Source organism: Poecilia reticulata, linkage group LG3 (genome assembly GCF_000633615.1).
Source record: "Poecilia reticulata strain Guanapo linkage group LG3, Guppy_female_1.0+MT, whole genome shotgun sequence".
Classification (NCBI taxonomy): domain Eukaryota; kingdom Metazoa; phylum Chordata; class Actinopteri; order Cyprinodontiformes; family Poeciliidae; genus Poecilia; species Poecilia reticulata.
In genome coordinates, this window is record NC_024333.1 from 16,348,216 (window position 1) to 16,366,031 (window position 17,816).

Sequence of the window (17,816 nt, forward strand, 5' to 3'; positions counted from 1 at the left end):
GTAAATAAATATATAAACTGACAGTAAATAAGGGAAGTTTGAAAAATGTTGCACCGGGAACAATTAGACTATAATCAATTTAGTGTCAAATGTTTTGAACAAAATAGTTCTAAAATTGTTCAAATGTCTTCCTTTTATATCAAAACTCCACAGTGCATGGAATGAGCCATAAAAAGAGAGGTCTGCAAATCTTTTGTCTCTCCACTGTCTCTTCACCTTAGCCGTTCCAGGCAGACAGCCACCCACCCATAGTCTGGTTCTGCTAAAGTTTCCTCCTTGTTTGAAATAAGAGGATGACTTTTTCCCTCCTCACTGTTGCCAAGCACTGCACAAAAGGGAATTGTTGTGTTTTTTCTCTGTAATATAGCAAGGTCCTGACCCTGCTATCTAAAATGCCCCGAGATGACTTATCTTACAAGTTGGTGTTATATAAATAAGATTGCATTGAATTAATTTTCATTAGAGCTCCCGACATCCATTGCAAGACCTAAGGTCAAGTCGTGTTGCAGAATGCCACTCTTCTCATTAAGCTGCTATATGAAATAATTAGGGTGTCAGACTTTGCTACACCACTGGTGCCACTCTGCTCTAAAGTGTGCTACTTTATGTGAGCTGTTTCTCCCTGACTTGTCTGCTTTCAACTGCTGACCTTTATGTTTGCACTTCAGCATTTATGCAAACTCTTTTAAATTGAAATGACATAACACTGCTACAGTTAAGTTAATGCCAATATCAATTATTAGCGTTAAAGCATAAAATGTTATAATACAGTGCACAAAAGAGATTGGGTCATACACAGTAAACAAGACGTTAAAGCTTTCAGACATTAAATAGCAATGCTCTCTGCTTTCTCTTCCTGCGGCCAATAAATTAATGTAGGCTCCACGTTGGAGCAAGAGGTTATGATATAATAAGGGGTTCTGGACGCTCCTGTTGTAATACAGTAACTACATTAAAATAAGTCGTCCTTCGTCCAAGTTAATTATGGCTGACATTTAAAATAGGCCACTCCTGTTGAAGCAGGTGGGAGAACTGAGAGAGAGGGGTGGGCCTCTGTCTAATTGAGTTTACTGCTTGCTCCAACTCTGATTATGCTTTTGTTCTGTGGGTAGTAGATATGTGAAGTGCAGCTGAATGAGGCTCTCACTCGGGATATTGATACTGGTTTTGTTATTATGGTATTTGTATATTTTTCTTTATTGGCAAGCGATTTGAAAGAAAGCTGGGGGAATAAAAGGTTGACCTACATAGTAAATATGGCAGGAAATCCATATGTCTGTGCGTCTGTGCTTTAAGTACAGATTGATAACTGTAACAAAGTTAGTAAATTTAAAGGATAGTATTTTATCATTGGTAAACGCTCTGTACAGATTATTTCTTTTTTCTGTGTATTTTCTGAATACTTTTTACATTTTCTTCCAGGCTTGTTTTGTTAATTCAGATTTACATAACATTAGGCATCAATGACTTATGGTTCCAGTTGCTTCCACATCTTTATGTAGCCTCAGACTACAGAATACTGATATCAGGACTCAATGGGGACCTCGCCATCTGTTGCTGGACTCCATGCTCCTCTCTGTAATCACAGAGGCGTCTTTGCTCTGAAGCTGTTTTATGACAGTACGGCCTAAAATCTCGTTCTCCCCTCACTCTCCACAGCTATGGCAGACTTCCATGTGCAGCCAGAGTCGGTGCATGCTGAAGAGTCTGGCGTGGCTCGATTCCAGTGCCAGATCCATGGTCTGCCAGAGCCGGTTATTAGCTGGGAAAAAGACAGACGCCCAGTGGACACTACAAATGAGAGGTTGGGCTGAGCATGATCTGAGGTTGTCTTTCAAACAGTATTACTTTTTGTCAACGTCCTTCACCTGACTCTTTCTCTCGTGTAGGTATACACTGCTACCAACAGGCGTTCTGCAAATCACAGGGGTGCGTGGAGAGGACAGCGGAAAGTTCTGCTGCGTGGCACACAACAGTGCTGGAGTAAAACACAGTGCAGAGGCTCTCCTGACTGTTTCAGGTTATTACTTGCAGACTTGTCTCTCACGTGCTATGTTTTCTTCCCCTCGCCATAAAAACTCTTAATTAAGCAGCGTAATGTGCTTTCACCTTTCTTTGTGTACATTGTGTTAACGCACCGCATAAAATTCGTGGGAAATACATTGACGTTTTTAGCAATAAGGTGAGAACATGTGAAATAAAAAAACTTTGATAATTCAATACACATAAATATTATTGAAAAGTTCATGTTTTTCCAGTAATTAAATTGACAAAGTGAATTACTTTTGTTCATCACAGAGACATATGGTTTAAAAAATTAATTCTGTTAATTAAGGTGATTTTTCCACCCCACCCCAGTTAAACAATAACTGCACGAGGCCAATGAAAACATTTTTAATTCAGAAATATGGGCTTACTGAAAATTATATATTCAGATTGTGACTGTATATTTAACTAATTAACAAAAAAGCAATTTAACCATACCAACTTCAACTCTTTTTCTTGCAGGCTCTCAGTCGTCTGTTTACCAAGAGCCTGTGATTCTGGTCGGCCCGGAGAACCTTACCCTCACTGTTCACCAGACCGCCATCCTGGAGTGTGTTGCCACGGGATATCCTCGCCCCATTGTGTCCTGGAGCAGATTAGGTGAGAACAATACCTCATCAAAGCACAGAAAAGGCTGCAGCAGTGATGCACTCTGCATGTTTTTTGTTTTTATTTTGAGGAATTATCTGCTAAGATGAAGTACATTTGATTCAGCTGAACCGCAAGGGGCCACGTCCTGGTGGGTTTGTTTATCCCCGGTCGCCCCGCTCTGTGTGACGCGTATGTGTACACAGAATGCGTTTCAGACAGTAAATCTATTGTGTATACACAAGGCAATGGGTCTCAACATTAAGCCTCAGGGCTAAACATTATGCTTGACTCCGTACTGATAAATATGTGCTTCATCTCCTCATGAAGTTGAACCTCTCTTCGAAGCGCAGGAGAGCCTCTGAGTAATTGCAGTGAGGTGCTGAGCCAGATACAATTAGTTCCTCCTCCCTACATGTTTTTTTCACCCTTACTATCACTCAGAGTCTGTCTCAGCCAATTTTTCAGCCTCCTATCTGTTTTTTTTGTTTTTTTTAACCTATTATCCCGTCTGATTTGCTATCCTAAATGTAAATTGCTGCCCCTCCCAAGAAGTCAGCCGTAATCAGATTGACAGTATTGCCTTACACAATGCTGCCAGAATGAAATGCTAACACGATGGGATTTGTGAGTATTAGATTATAGCAGGGAGACTTGGATAGGCTGCAAAACGAATCTGATAGTTTCACATCAGTCTCTCCTTAATGCTAGAGTTAGTATGTTGCTATTCATTGAACAGCACCACCTGCTAGCTTGTGCTCTTTCTTTCCTGACTCTAAATTAATTAGTGGTTGGCAGAGGGAAGGTAATTAAGTGGAGTAAAGGGAAGGGAAAAAGGAATACATGCAGTGGAAATAAAACAAAAATGCTTCTCTTGTGGCAAAAGGTCCAATGAATCGTTAGTTCTTTCTGTACTTAGGTGATAAAAATCAATAAAGCCAGAGTTTCTCAAATCCAGACTACAGTCAGGAAGCTAACAGTGTAGAAAATATGTACGGATGGGCAGAATTGGACACGTAAAATTAAGGAAAACTGTAACTGTAATCACAAAGCGCAGTATCAGCAAAACTATTCAACCAGAGGATTTTGACACAGAGGAAGGACTCCAATGTTTGCTTGCCATTTCTGTAAACTCCTGTCTCAGCACAGATGCTCAGCAGGCGTGATTTGAGTTTACTGAAGTCGTTTTGTGGCGAGTCGGATTGACAGAACTCCGTGTGCTTTAGGATATTGTAGCAGCTTTATAAAACAAATTTAACCTTTTGATGGAGCAGAGAAGACAGCCCACAAACTCAGGGAGCAAAATATAAATTATCAAAAAGGGTCCTGAATATACTTGGTGAGGAAGTTTGTTGGAACACAATCACAGAACTGTTGTGGATCATGAAATACTGAAATATGTTTTAAATTTATATGTTAAACTTGGGGGGCTGCACAGTGGCGCAGTTGGTAGAGCTGTTGCCTTGCAGCAAGAAGGTTCTGGGTTTGATTCCCGGCCTGGGGTCTTTCTGCATGGAGTTTGCATGTTCTCCCTGTGCGTGCGTGGGTTTTCTCCGGGTACTCCGGTTTCCTCCCACAGTCCAAAAACATGACTGTCAGGTTAATTGGCCTCTCCAAATTGTCCCTAGGTGTGAGTGTGTGTGTGCATGGTTGTGTGTCCTGTGTGTCTCTGTGTTGCCCTGCGACAGACTGGCGACCTGTCCAGGGTGTACCCCGCCTCTCGCCCGAAACGTTGGCTGGAGATGGGCACCAGCACCCCTCCCGACCCCACTGAGGGAAAAAGGGTGCAAGAAAATGGATGGATGGATGGATGGATGTTAAACTTGGCAGTTTCCTTAGTTTTTTCAGGATTTTTAAGAGGTTGACAAAAACATTAATTAACAGAATATACAATGTAGTGATTTTTAATTACTTGTTTTGAGTAAAAAATTTATTTGTTTTTTTAAGATAAACAAAAAAAACATGTTACTGTTTCTGAAATTAATTTTGTTCATTTCATTGTATTTATTTGAGTTGGTGAAGAGGGACATTGTTTATTAAAAGCATCTTTGAAAAACTCAAATCTAAATGAATTGCAGCCAAGGGTGATTTTCAATGTTTGTCACCTTGCCTGGTGTAAATTTTAGACTCTAACAGATAAAAATGGTGCACAAAAATCCGAGTAGGACGGCGAAGTCCTAGCGCAAAAATTCGCGTGACAGGTGGACGGAGCCTTGTGCTGCAAGGTTGGAGACCTTGTCCTGTTAGGCGACGGGGCCTGAATAATACCCGTGTTAAACGGACGGCGGAGTCCGGCGACGCCAGGCGCTTAAATTCCGTAACAAAAGTATGTTTTTATCTTTTTTAATCTTTTTTTTTTTTTTTTCAAAATCTGGCTCTTTCTTACTGTTTATTCAATGTCACATGCTGTTTTTATTTTTTCTTTAATTATGTAAAGCACCTTGAAATGCCTTGCTGCTGAAATGTGCTATAAAAATAAAATTTGATTGATTGATTGATTGATTGATTGATTGATTGATTGTACTTATTCACAATAGGGTTAAAGAATATGGTTATTGTTTACAAAGTAAAAACATTTGGACTTGCCTTCAAGAAATTTGAACATACAGTTTGAGAACTACAATGGAGCAATCCCATTATAGCATGTCATATTGATCATTTCTTTCACCTACATTGATATAAAACATAATAAAGAACACATTGAATCTTCGACTCCTTCCTGTTCAAGTGTCCAGCATGGCACCAATCAGCCGGCCTTGCCGCTTGGCCTTTTAGCACATCAGATCATTCAGGCTGCAGAAGAAAGTCATAGATGGGATTTGGATGCTCCCTTGGCCTCACAGCTAATATCAGAGGTAGATTGAAGTCATTGTTGGGCCTGGCACTGTAGATAGGGAGCATGGGGAAAGTGTGAGCTTATCACGTAATTGCAGTGAGAGCAGAATGGGATGGCAGCTATGGCTTGTGTAAGGAAATAGAAGATTACAAGTGTGCTCCTATAGTTTCTTGTCCCAAAGTGGCATCTGAAATATTTTCATAGGTAAAAAAGGAAGCATGTTTAGTAGAAAATTTAATCTGGAGCAACCTCAGACAATATGAATGGAAAAGAAAATATGCACAAACTCCACTTAAAAGATGGCATCAAAAATAAGCTTATAAATATATGTGGATCTTTATTTGTCAAACAGATTTTAAATTATCATAATTAGGGAACGTGAAAGAACAAAGGCACAGAGATCTTCTTAAAGTCAGGGAGCAGCACAGGGGAACTAGAATCTAGGAATGAAGGATTTACATGAGGAGAATCCAGTACAAACACTGAGAGGCGTTTATACACCCACAAAGGTGTAGCTATCAGGAGACAAGAGACAGCTGGAGGTTTAGGAGGAAGCTGGACATCAATCAAAACTCAAATGCACAAAAATTCAAAACAAAACCAAATACAAAGAGGTGAGCTGAAAAGGCTAGATCTAAATAAAGTAAATGACAAGGAAATAATCATAATACAAAACCCAAGTACTCCAGAATTGTGATACAAATAGAGCTTTGCCCTACAGTGTTTCAACCAACCATGCAACCGTGAAAAAATTAACAAGTGGAAACCGCTGCACTCAAAGATCAAGTAAAAACTTTGACCTTCCTCCTCACGTCTGTTGCATCAGCGCCATCTCCACATTATAATGCTGCGCCTCACTCGCTGTGGAAGCTGCATCCTTGTGGGACAGAAATAGCACTTCCACTGTCAGCTGGTGGTCGTATTCTTGCATTTTGTTTCGTTCTTGCTCATGCTTTTAAACCTTCTCTAATCCTCACACACACACACACACACACACACACTCCTGATAATCCCTGACACTACATTAAGATATAGCTGAGTAACACCTGCCCCGCATAGTGCCTTCTTGTCTTTGTGAACTGCTCTCCTTTATCTACCATCTCTGATCAGATGGCCGACCCATCGGAGTGGAGGGAATTCAGGTGCTTGGAACAGGAAACCTGATGATCTCAGACGTTGGTGTGCAGCACTCTGGCGTTTATGTTTGTGCTGCTAACAAACCGGGGACGCGCGTTCGCAGGACGGCTCAAGGACGACTAGTAGTCCAAGGTGAGTTCTCGATAAAAAGCGTTTTCCGTTTTAGTAATTCCTGTTTTTTTTTTTTTTTTTGCATGTGGCCAGGTACAGCTGAGGTCACAGAATACCGTACAGCTCAGAATGAAGCTGCATGATTACCATGGCATTAGCAGAGTCTTTTATGCCTTAAGCTGAGGCAGTGTCTCCACCGTGATAAATGGGAAACCTGTGTGACAAGTGTGCTTCATGTAGGTGTTCTTTAATTTAAATTCTGAGCTAGTGGGTGGCTTCAATCTCTCATACTTATGGTTTTTGCATAACTCTACCCCAAGGGGGGAAATGCAAGCATATCTTAAATTAATGTTCTCCCAAAGTACAGAAGCAGTTGCTGTTTGGTTTTGGGCGTTCCCAAGTCACCTAGGATGAATTTCTGAATTTCATAAGCTAAAAAATTTACAAAATATCAAGCAGCTTCAACAAAGCTAAATTACTCAAAAGGTCAGGATGCACAATCTTCAGTAATGGCAGAGCAAAAATGATCAACTACCTAGGTAATTGTTTAGCATCATCCATCAATCCATTAACATTAACTAACAAGGGCTTAGTAGGTAATCACATCTCCAGTATGACATGAACAAGTCACTTCTCTAAATTATACTGCCAAGCTGTATGTAATCACTCAAACAATGAATGGAGATAAGAGCAACTTTTAATAGTGTTAGCCATTAAATGAGAGCATTCTATCAAAAGCAGAGTAATAAATTTATGGAGGTAAGTCTGATTACATCTTTTATGGCAAATGGCTTTTTTTTTTAATAGTGAGAGCAAAGACTGCTCTTCATTTGTGGGCGCAGAAAGCGCCGCGACACTGGCTGATTACAAATGAGACTCGGGTTTTGAATGGATGGGAGCTCAGAGAGAAAAATGTGGATTCTGTGAACATAAAAATTAAAAGTTTGAAGAATGACATTTTTCTTAAACACATTTTATTTTTAAAAGCATTTATTAATTAAAGATTTTTAATTAAAATACAAATTTTTCTCCTTCTGCAACGTTTTCTTATTTTTTCATTACAATGTTTTTCTACAGATATTTTCTCACAATATCCAAGAGTGGTTATCTGTTTTTCTAAATATGAGCCGCATATGCAGTCAAATTACTCATAAAATGAAATATTTTATCTATTTAAAGTGTCATGTGGTTTGATCTTCCAATCAAAAATGTGTTTTTTTTTTCTCTATGGCTCTTGAAACAAGCCAGACTATATCTGCCGTTAGCAGATATCCTCCAAGCAAACACATTATGCCTACAATTAATATTTCTATTAATGGCTTTGTGAACAATTACAGAAAGAAAATATCTCTGTATTATAATTTCTGCGTAGATTGGTGATGAAGTGTGTAATAGAAAACCTATTTTTCTCATTCTTAATATCATCCTGTCCTTTTTCTTTATTTTATTGCATTTTATTTCTTTTCAACACCCAGGTCTGCCGTCTTATTGCACTGCATTTAACACAATGACGGCAAGGATATTTTTTGTTCAATCCCTTTTGACTCTGCAGCAAGGCCATCTTTAAGTGACATTGTAACTACACGCTGTAAACAACGCAGCCGTAGTGGAACTGTATAGATGTATCTGAGCTTGGTTTTAATTTGTCACACAAGAAACTTGAAACATTTTAAAATCCTTAATCCTGATGTATAGTGAGTCTTCAGCCCTTTGGAGCTGACTTGTTTATGTACCTAAAGATTTTGTTTAGAAGCGTCCATGTGTGCGTTAGCTGTTCACATCACTGTGTCTCGAAGGGGTAAGAGGTGAAAGATTGATGTTTGTAACTAAAAGGATGGTGGCCCTGTGCATTAATTGTCACCAAGAAGGAAACAGTCAGCCACTACCTTGCTCACAAATTGATCAAATAGACCACACTTTGCTTCGGCCCATCGTGGTATTGATCCTAATCAATATTTCATTTCATCAGCCTGTCAACTCTAAGGCACTCTCTGGCCTAGCTGGGGACAGCATCTGAAAGCCATAGATGTTAATTATCTGTCAGTTTCTTTGGTTTTTTGTCATTGATTTGTGAAAACAAAGCAGTTCTGTTAACTTCAGAAAAATGTGTGTCTTTGCCGCGGTTTAATATGAGACAACAATGCTTACTGCATGTCCTTGAGGAATTAGACGATTACTTTGTGGAAATAAGCCACTTAACACATTCGCGGGACTGAGTTTCAATAATTATCCATTTGTAACACAAGTTCACCAGTAAAAAAAAAAAAAAAAAATCAAACTAGAGTAATGCAGACAAGGGTACTTGCAAAATCATCACATGTCAAGAAATAGAAAATTATATTGGGATAATTTTCTGGTGCAGAAACAGACTCAAAGAGGAGTCAAACTGTTGGGACCAGCAGTGAAAAGCAGGATCAAGATAAATGACTTGTGCAGATGATTTGACCCGCACCTTTAGAGGTGCAAATCAATATCATCCTGTGCTCCCGGTGATCTCTGCCTTTGAGTTTGTCAGCTTTAAAAATAAAAACTGCAAGAGTGGAAAAAAAAAACAAACAGGCACTATAAGGCTTGGATACAAAGAGATAAATGAAAGAAACGTCTTACGCTCTCAACTTTCTCCTTTATTTCACTGCCCAGAGGCACATTTGCTTTTTCTTTGGAGGAGTGGAAAAGCATCAGATAATGTTTGGTGTGAGAGGATAGGAACAAGAATAAAGGCTGAACAGCAGGGAGGAAAACCAGAGAGGAACTCGAAACAGTCTGGACAAAGAAAAACAAGATACTAGGAAAACAATAATAACTAAAACAATATCAAATATATTAATATATATATTAAATTATTTTGTTCCTGTTCTATACTTTTGTTGTTGTCAATATGTCATTTGATGCCAAATGTTGATGCAACTATTCCCTTGGCTTACTGCTCTTTTATTGCAAAGGTTTATTGAAAGAGAGGCATCTTCATAACATTGAACTGAGTTGTTTATGTTCTCACCAACATGTTAAATAGTTTCATCTTCATCAGAGATTTTTCTTTAGAAACAAAATGTCAAAATAAATCAGTTATATGGCTGAATGTATTATAGTTTTGAGTTTGAACCTGGTCTGCATGAACAAAAGCATCTCATTAGCATCCCAATAAATAGGCCTACTTTTAATGTGATTTTTCTTTTAAAATTTGATAGAAAAACACAAGCATGTTGAATGATTTCCTGTTGACACACTATAGAGTGAAATTAATTAAAATTATATATATATTTTAAGTAGACGGTAAGTTAAATATTACAAAGCTAATTGAAAGCTATAGATAAAAATGAACAGATATAAAACCTTATCAACATGAAGTTATTATGTTGTAGAGTTTGTTTTTAAGGGTTTTTTTATGGCCCCAATATTGTTCTTTTTCTTTTTTGTTTGTTTTTGACGAGAAAATGAGTAAACAGAACACTCTTTGTTTCTCGGGATTTATTTTACTCAATAACTTAAGAGAAAATGTTTTTTTTTTGTTGATTTTTTTTTTTTTGGCAAGTTTGTTTCATCACAGAACTTTGAGCACAACTAAAGCAGAAAGCATTGCTGATCCCCGTTTGTTTTTACTAAGGTACAATGCAATCATGGTAGTAAAAACAAGACACACAACAGTCATGAAAATGCTAAAAGCAGAAAAAAATCCAAAACAATGCTCTCCATTAGACTTGTTTCTTTACACAATGATATGTATAACTATCCATCTGCATAAACCCAGAGCTTCTGGGCTGTGTGAAGACTCACTCTGGGAGTGTATTTGAATATTTATTTGTGTACTTTGATATATAGGTCCAGGGTAAACTTTTTTTTTTTCTGTGCCAGCAGTTCTCCCGGACTAATTTAGCCGTCATTCCTGTCGGCTAAATTTACAGCTGTTGTAACTTCTGCAGAATATGTCATGTTGTAAACTCGTCTTGTCATGGGCATTTTTATTATTTTCCGACCCCAGTGAGACTTAACACTAGCCCCAAGATACTCATTTTATCTAATAAGAGCAAAGACACACAGGCAAAACCTTGTTAGATCAGTCAGCGAAATTATTAGCCAGCAGTGCCCATAAGTCTGCATAAAACCACTAAAATATGAAATAGCACTTTAATATTGCTATTTCATTATCCTGTCAACAGTGGGGTATAAACCTTAAAGATATCCTTTTGCAAAATATGTGCATTTGTTTTTGTCCCCTGGCTGGGTTTTTTATCACAAAGAAACCTAGTTATTAGCTTAAAGGCAGCTATAGGTCTAAACCGTTCCAGCTGCAATTGAAAATATTTGTACACATACAGCTTTATTAGATAGACCTTTACTTGTATTGTGTTGCACTGAGTCAATATGAGGGCTGTGTTTCCAAAATGCAAATTAAGATCTGGTGAAAGTGGAGACAATTGCAGTCATGTCGCTCATTTTTCAAATCTATTATCATCCAATTTTAACGAGCCTGTGTGATTCGCATCCTCGGTTTTCTGTTATTTGCTGACAGCAGTGGCAGTCTGTGTGGTCTTCTACTGTCTCAAACCATCTGCTTCAAAGTCCGACGTTTGGAGATGGCATTCCACATTCTGGTTGTAACAAATGGCTATTTGAGCTACTGTTGCCTTTCCAAAACCATTCTCCTCTGACTCCTTTAGCCCATATGGCTCCAACATAGACTTCATATCCAAAGTCACCTTCATTTCTTCCTTTGCCATATATTTTAACAAGCTGTGACAACAGATCCAAATTTAAGATATTAGCTTGGATAAACTGCTAGACAAATAAATAAAATTATGAGTTAGCCATACATATTGACACAAATTTAATATTTAATAGAACGTAAGAGGCTGTATTATGAGCAACATTAAAGATATATATATATATAATTATTTTTTTATACTAATAAAACAAGAAACTTTTGGATCTCTGATCAAACTAAGCTGTTGATTCACCAAATGTATGATTAGCATAATGTTCTCTGTGTTCATTCATGCATAAATAATTAGGTGTAATAAATCTTTGATATGATTGAACAGACTGGGAGCTGCATTTCTGCAGGAGACAACAGAAATAAATAAACTTTAAAATGAATTAAATGAAACGATATGTAAATTTAGTATGTAAATAACTGAAAAAAAAGATTATTAGTAGCAGAATAGCTATGTGAAGAATTTAAAACGGGTATTTAAAACAAATTAGAAATGTTGTGAAGCAGGTTTTACATGGTCTTACTTTCCTTCTTTTATCCTTCTGTTTACCTCCCTCCAGTCCTTTTTATTTACCTATTAGAGCATCGATCCTTTGTCTTTCATAATCAAGGTAATTGACCCTTGCCTGAATTATAGATTTAAGCCAGTATTTACACCTCAGTCCTATACCCTAGGCACTTATATTTTTTCTCACACCTGCTCTCTCTTCCATTGCTATCTTGACACCTCAGGACCGAGTCTTTAAAATCGTAATATTTTAAGTACCTGGCAGGTTCGCATCGCGCCGACGTGTAGGGTTGAAGGAGCAACGTTGTCTGACCACGTTCTCGGTTTCTCTTTCAGCTCCGGCAGAGTTTGTTCAGCCTCCGCAGTCCATCGCTCGACCAGTTGGCACCACTGCGATCTTCACCTGTCAAGTGCAGGGTGAGCCTGAGCCTCAGCTCACCTGGCTGAAGAACGGGCAGGTCCTGGAGCCAGGGGGGCATGTTAAGCTCAGGAACAACAACAGGTAGAAGAATATTAGTCTCTGCATTTATGGGTCTCCGTTTATAAAATGCTGCGTGCATAAAATGTTGGAATTGTTTGAAACAATTGATTTCCAATTAACATAGTCAGCAATTGTTGGCTGAATCTTTTTCTGCGAACAACCCAATAATTCGCCATTTAACATGGGAGCAAAACATTTTATGCAAAGAGTAAAGATTGAGTTCTTTACTCAGAAAAAACATTCTAATAATCTGATTAAAACCAAATATTTTATATAAAATCCCCTGAACATCCTGATGCCAAATGCCACTTTCAACTTGGATGAGCCTCAAGGTTTATGCCTAAGTGAGATGTGTTTATTAACTACAAAGTGTGTTCAAGGCTCCATCTGGATGCTACTACGGTTACAGAGTACCAACTACGCAGGATGGGAAAAACTAAACAGGCTGTGCAATTCATTGATTTCTTCTTTTGTGATACCCACTTTATGCTCCAGGGTCACAGGAGGGTTGGAGCCGCTCCTATTTCTCACTTATTGAGAAGGCATGTATACAGGCTTAAAGATAGTTAAGTAGATATTTGATGGTTAAAAAAAAAAAAAAACAATCAGTACCGTCTACTGGCAGACTCCAATCCATACTGGGATATATACCAGAATTTGCCTTTTGTAGTTAAATTTAAGCCACTTTTTAGACTTTGTCTCTGTTTTGGTCCTGTTGCGCTGGACCTGTTGCACCCCCGTCTACTTACTGCAATGAAGGGCTCCTTCGCCTCCCCATCCAACCCACAGTGAACTTAGAAAATCTGAAATTTGATAAATGCCTGTGAGATATTTTTAAAAATGTTGTATTTAATCACTTCTGCTCCCTGTCCTACTCCTTGTACGCATGTGGTTTGAATCTTTTTATGTGTCCATTGTCTCCATCCTTCCCCTAAATCCTCTTGTGACATGATTGGAAACTGAACTTTGCATGAATATGGGTGGGTCAAAAACCCATTTTAAAATGAGCTTTTGATGCAAGTTTTTTTTTTTTTTTATGGCTTAAGGCACATCCAAAGTTCAATTTTCCCAGTTGACCCTGGCCACAGTTATCCAAGTACATCATTATTTATCATGAAAGAAGAATGAAGTAAATGTATTGAATGAAATATGCTGGAGAAAAAAAAAATCAATGCTTACACTCCGCTGCAGTGAGTGAAAGGATCAGACATGCCCATTGCTCACATTCATTTCTCCACTCCTACTTGCATCTACTACCCTGTATTAGTGAGACAGATGGAATGAGAGAATGCTAAAGGCAGAAAGAGAACAGGAAAGGAATGGATGAGAAGCCCGACTGAAATGTTGAATTAAAAAGGGTGGAAATGAACGAGCGCTTGAGGGAGAAACGATGAGTCTGCAGGAAGAACAAATGGGCAAAGAGGAAGAGAGACCTGAAAGATGGGATGAGTAGTCGGAGCGTCACTTCGTTTCCTCGTCCCTCCGTTACAGATGACCCGCTGTAATATGAATCCCATGCATCACAAACTGAACTCTGTGATTGGGTATAGAGGCAGACCTCAGCTTGAGCTCCACCATTAGCTAATGAGCCCATAAACTCAGCTAGGTGGCCAAGAAATGTAATCAGGCGTGTGGAGAACAGAGCAGCTTCAAGAGCATCTTAAGACTGTGTCACTGAACTGCACAGTGGGTGGAAAGAACATGAAACAACGTCATTCTTTTTCACAGCTGGGTGCAATAATGCAGATGTGAAGGTGTTTAAAGCTGTTCAGAAGATTGCGCTCGCGTCCTGGGAGATAAATTGTTGTCTGCAGAAACACTCTGAATGAACCAAACTGAAATTAACACCAAACTAAATGTTTATTTGAATCCTTGTTGGTGGAAATCAGTATTTATTCATTTTTTGCTATTTTCTTCAAACGTTGATCTTTATAATATTAAGATTGCTACATCTTTAAGCAGTCATGAATGTTGGGATGATGATGTCTTGACGCTGTAAGCTCCTGACTAGTTAATTCACAACATTTAATATAATTGGATGTGCACCTGATTTCTCTTAAGGTAACTCCTAAAACACTGATTCTCTTATTTTTCTTAGAGCATAAATACTAACTTCTATTTTTAATGGGGGAAATGTTACATTTGATCAATTTTCAAAATAATACGAAGCAAACTTTTGTCGGTTTGTTTTGGATGGTGAAATAAATGTTAAAAGATTAAAAGATGTGTGTTAGTAAAGATTAAAATGGTGGGATATAATTATTGAACATTAATGTGGTATTTTAGACCTAAAGACAAACAGTCTGGCTTTGGAATCATATGCAGAGTTAAAGCTGCACTAGATGCTGGTGATTAGATGAGAAAATGTTCGGCTCAGTCAGTTTTGTCTCGCCTTTTGGATTTGCCTCCACATCTTTAAAATTGACTCAGACTTTGAAACAAACACTTGCAAACATCTGTGTCATAGTTGTGGATGGTATGTATTGTGCTTCGATCCTCCACTTCTTTGTACAACTTTTGTAAAGGCATGTTGAAGAACAGCTTCAATATGTAAAAAGTTCCATTAAAGTCCAAAGCTTTTAACGTCGGGTGAACGATGCTGCATTTCTGCAATAACTCACACTGACTGTTAAAATGTTGAACATATTCTTACAGTTTTGTTTGGTTTTCACCGACAATAATTTAACTATTAAACAAATCTTCTCATTAGTAACATTTGATTATGTTTTCAATCAGTTTTAGCCACACAGCAAAAATGTGTATAAAGGCATTAATACTAAAATGTTTGTTACTCTGCCTAGCAATTCAGTAAATTTTACATTTAACCAACGCTGTTGGAAAGCTTGTAGAGTTTCATCTGAAGTCAAATGTTTTAGAAATCAAAAAATATCAAATTAGATCAGGCACAAGTTACCTTCCAGTGGCACCCAAATCAAAAGTAATGACATGCAAATAAATTCAAGAGCTGCAGGCGGCACAGTTATCCAGCTCCACGTGTATATTCATGTATTTATGTACTCATATTATGGCTGATGGATTAGAGGATATGCAGTACAAAAACCCCTGTAGAAAGATTTTGATTAAGGTGGTGTGGCTCACATTACCATGAGTTTGTGTGCATGTACATAGAAAGACTTCTCCTCTTTGCCATTTCCCATGACTCTGACCTTCAAGTGCAAATCGGAAGCAGAATCGATTGTACGTTTAATTCACTCGCGCGTTTGCATGCGCATTAATCAAAAAAAAAAAAAGGCAAGCGTATATTTGCACAAATAGGCCAATCGTACATAGCCTCATTCATTTCACACACGTGCATAATCAAACATAAAAATTCACTATCATGCTGCCCTTTACCCCTCATCTGAATGCATAATCCACACACCGAGAAACGGAGGGAGTGAAGCTGGCTGAATGACAGGACAGAAGAGTCGACTTGGCGCTCATGGTGAATTGTCACACCTCACAAGACTCTGTCACACGCAGCAGCACACTCTCCTAAGCACAAACAAACACGCTGCTTTGTGAGGCCTTTCATTACCAGCCCCGACTGACCAGGCTCCTGTGAAACACGTTTTCTCAAAGCCTCTGCTAAAGCTGTTGCTAATTATGCATATGAGGGTTTACCTCATCCTCATGTCTGCAAAGCAGCAACGCATGATCAGCCAATACGTGCACGCTGTGATCTCTCATCAGACGGCACAACGATATGAGAGCTCGGTCGGCATTGTCTTAAAGTGATACTGTTGCCGATGACAGGAAATAATTCATGTGTAACTTGTTCCAAGTGAGCGTGTGAGCGGCGTGCTCTTTAATTTAATTAACGGCCGACATCTGAGAGAACTGCCTTCCACGCTAATGTGGAAATTTGTAATTAAAATGGTCTCAAAGTTTGTTTCCCTTCTTTTCTACTTTTGCCTGCTTTTTGGGGGGTTGTGTTTTCTCTCTCTTCACCCCATGTATTTCTTCCTGCCCCATTATATCAGGAGACGAGGCCTGAGCATTGGCCTTGACCTCTGACCTTCCTATAATCAGTCATATCCTTTGGTCCTTCCCTCCTTTCAAGGCACAGGCAGCTCCGCTCCCCTTCCCCCTCCATCCACACCTCTTCCTCCTGTTCTCTCTTTGTCCCCATATTTTCCTCCTTTTCACTCTCGCTGAATCCAGAACGGCCCCACTGCCTTTTGATGGGGCGCTGCTCGGAAACAACAGAGGGTAAACATGGACTAAGCAGCTGAACAACAGATCCTAAAACCCCACTGTCAGCTGCCCCTCCACCCTGACCCGCTGCCTCATCCGTCAATCTGTGAAGTGACCTCAAACTGATGAGTAAATGATGCCGTCAGCTTGTCAGGACAGGACAGCTTGGTTTAGGGCGCTCACAACAAGCGAACTGCCTGAATTCCAGACTTACGCCTCCCATATCCTTTCTTCTCTTTCGCCTTTCTTCCTTTTGTCCCTCACATATTGTGTACATCCAGGGTCTAATGTTGCATATCAATGTGAGCTGTGTGATTGGAATAATCATTTCAATTGCAAAGCGACCTTCACTGAGTTGTGTCTCGAGAGAACCATGAGAACTACCATAAAACACAGATGTGTTTCAGTTTTGGAAGTTAAGTTATGTACCGAACTTAATCGGGAAATAAAAAAATGTGTAGCATCATAATGAGCTTTAGAGGAAGCTTTGAAACTAAAATATTTCTATATTGCAGCTTGCTTTATTGAAAATATGATCATTTGGTTCAGGTGACACAAATTGACATTTGGGCTCCAGCCTATTTATTTCATTTGTTTTTTGAGTATGAGTGTTTTGTCTTGTCTTTTATTATTTTAAAGATGCATTTTTTCTAGCTTTTCTTTCTTGTGCTATGTGGTTTCTTTTTAGTTTCACTTTTTTTCCCTCATGATGTATAAATGAATAAATAAATAAATGTACTCATTTGGTTCAGAATTCTGTAAAATTGATATTTAAAATCTTTCCCTTCTTATGCTTCTTTTTTCACTTTTTCACAAGTGTTTGTAATGCAATTTGATCACATGAGTACAAACACATCCATAAATACGAACAAAAGTGTCACAGATTTTCTTTTTTTTTTATTGAATTATGGTTCATTTCCTTTCCACTAATAAAGTCAGATTTGCTGAATTTCCTGTTAGGAATAGAAGAACGACATCCCCAAAGTTTGAATATTAACTGGGAAAGTTGGAAATTACCCAACATTCCTGAGTTGGTATTCAATATGGCCTCTGCACATACAAAATTTAGTGCAAGTTGCAGGTATGAACAGCATACCCTCTATTTTTTTTAACATGTTCCTTTGGAGTGAAGACCAATACATTGATGTTGGCTTCCATTGACAATCTAAATTACCCCCAATAACATAAACAATCTGCCACT

The 17,816-nt window shown here is 38.5% G+C and overlaps 1 protein-coding gene across 1 annotated transcript in view; it reads left to right on the top strand.

Moving 5' to 3' along the window:
- Positions 1 to 17,816, top strand: part of igdcc3 (immunoglobulin superfamily, DCC subclass, member 3) — a 64,666-nt gene that overhangs the window by 32,103 nt on the left and 14,747 nt on the right. Inside the window, exons 3-7 of the mRNA XM_008405176.2 lie at positions 1,660 to 1,804; positions 1,890 to 2,020; positions 2,509 to 2,646; positions 6,581 to 6,739; positions 12,274 to 12,439. Of these exons, the coding sequence (XP_008403398.1) occupies positions 1,660 to 1,804; positions 1,890 to 2,020; positions 2,509 to 2,646; positions 6,581 to 6,739; positions 12,274 to 12,439 (739 nt within the window). The remainder of the gene's footprint in view (positions 1 to 1,659; positions 1,805 to 1,889; positions 2,021 to 2,508; positions 2,647 to 6,580; positions 6,740 to 12,273; positions 12,440 to 17,816) is intronic.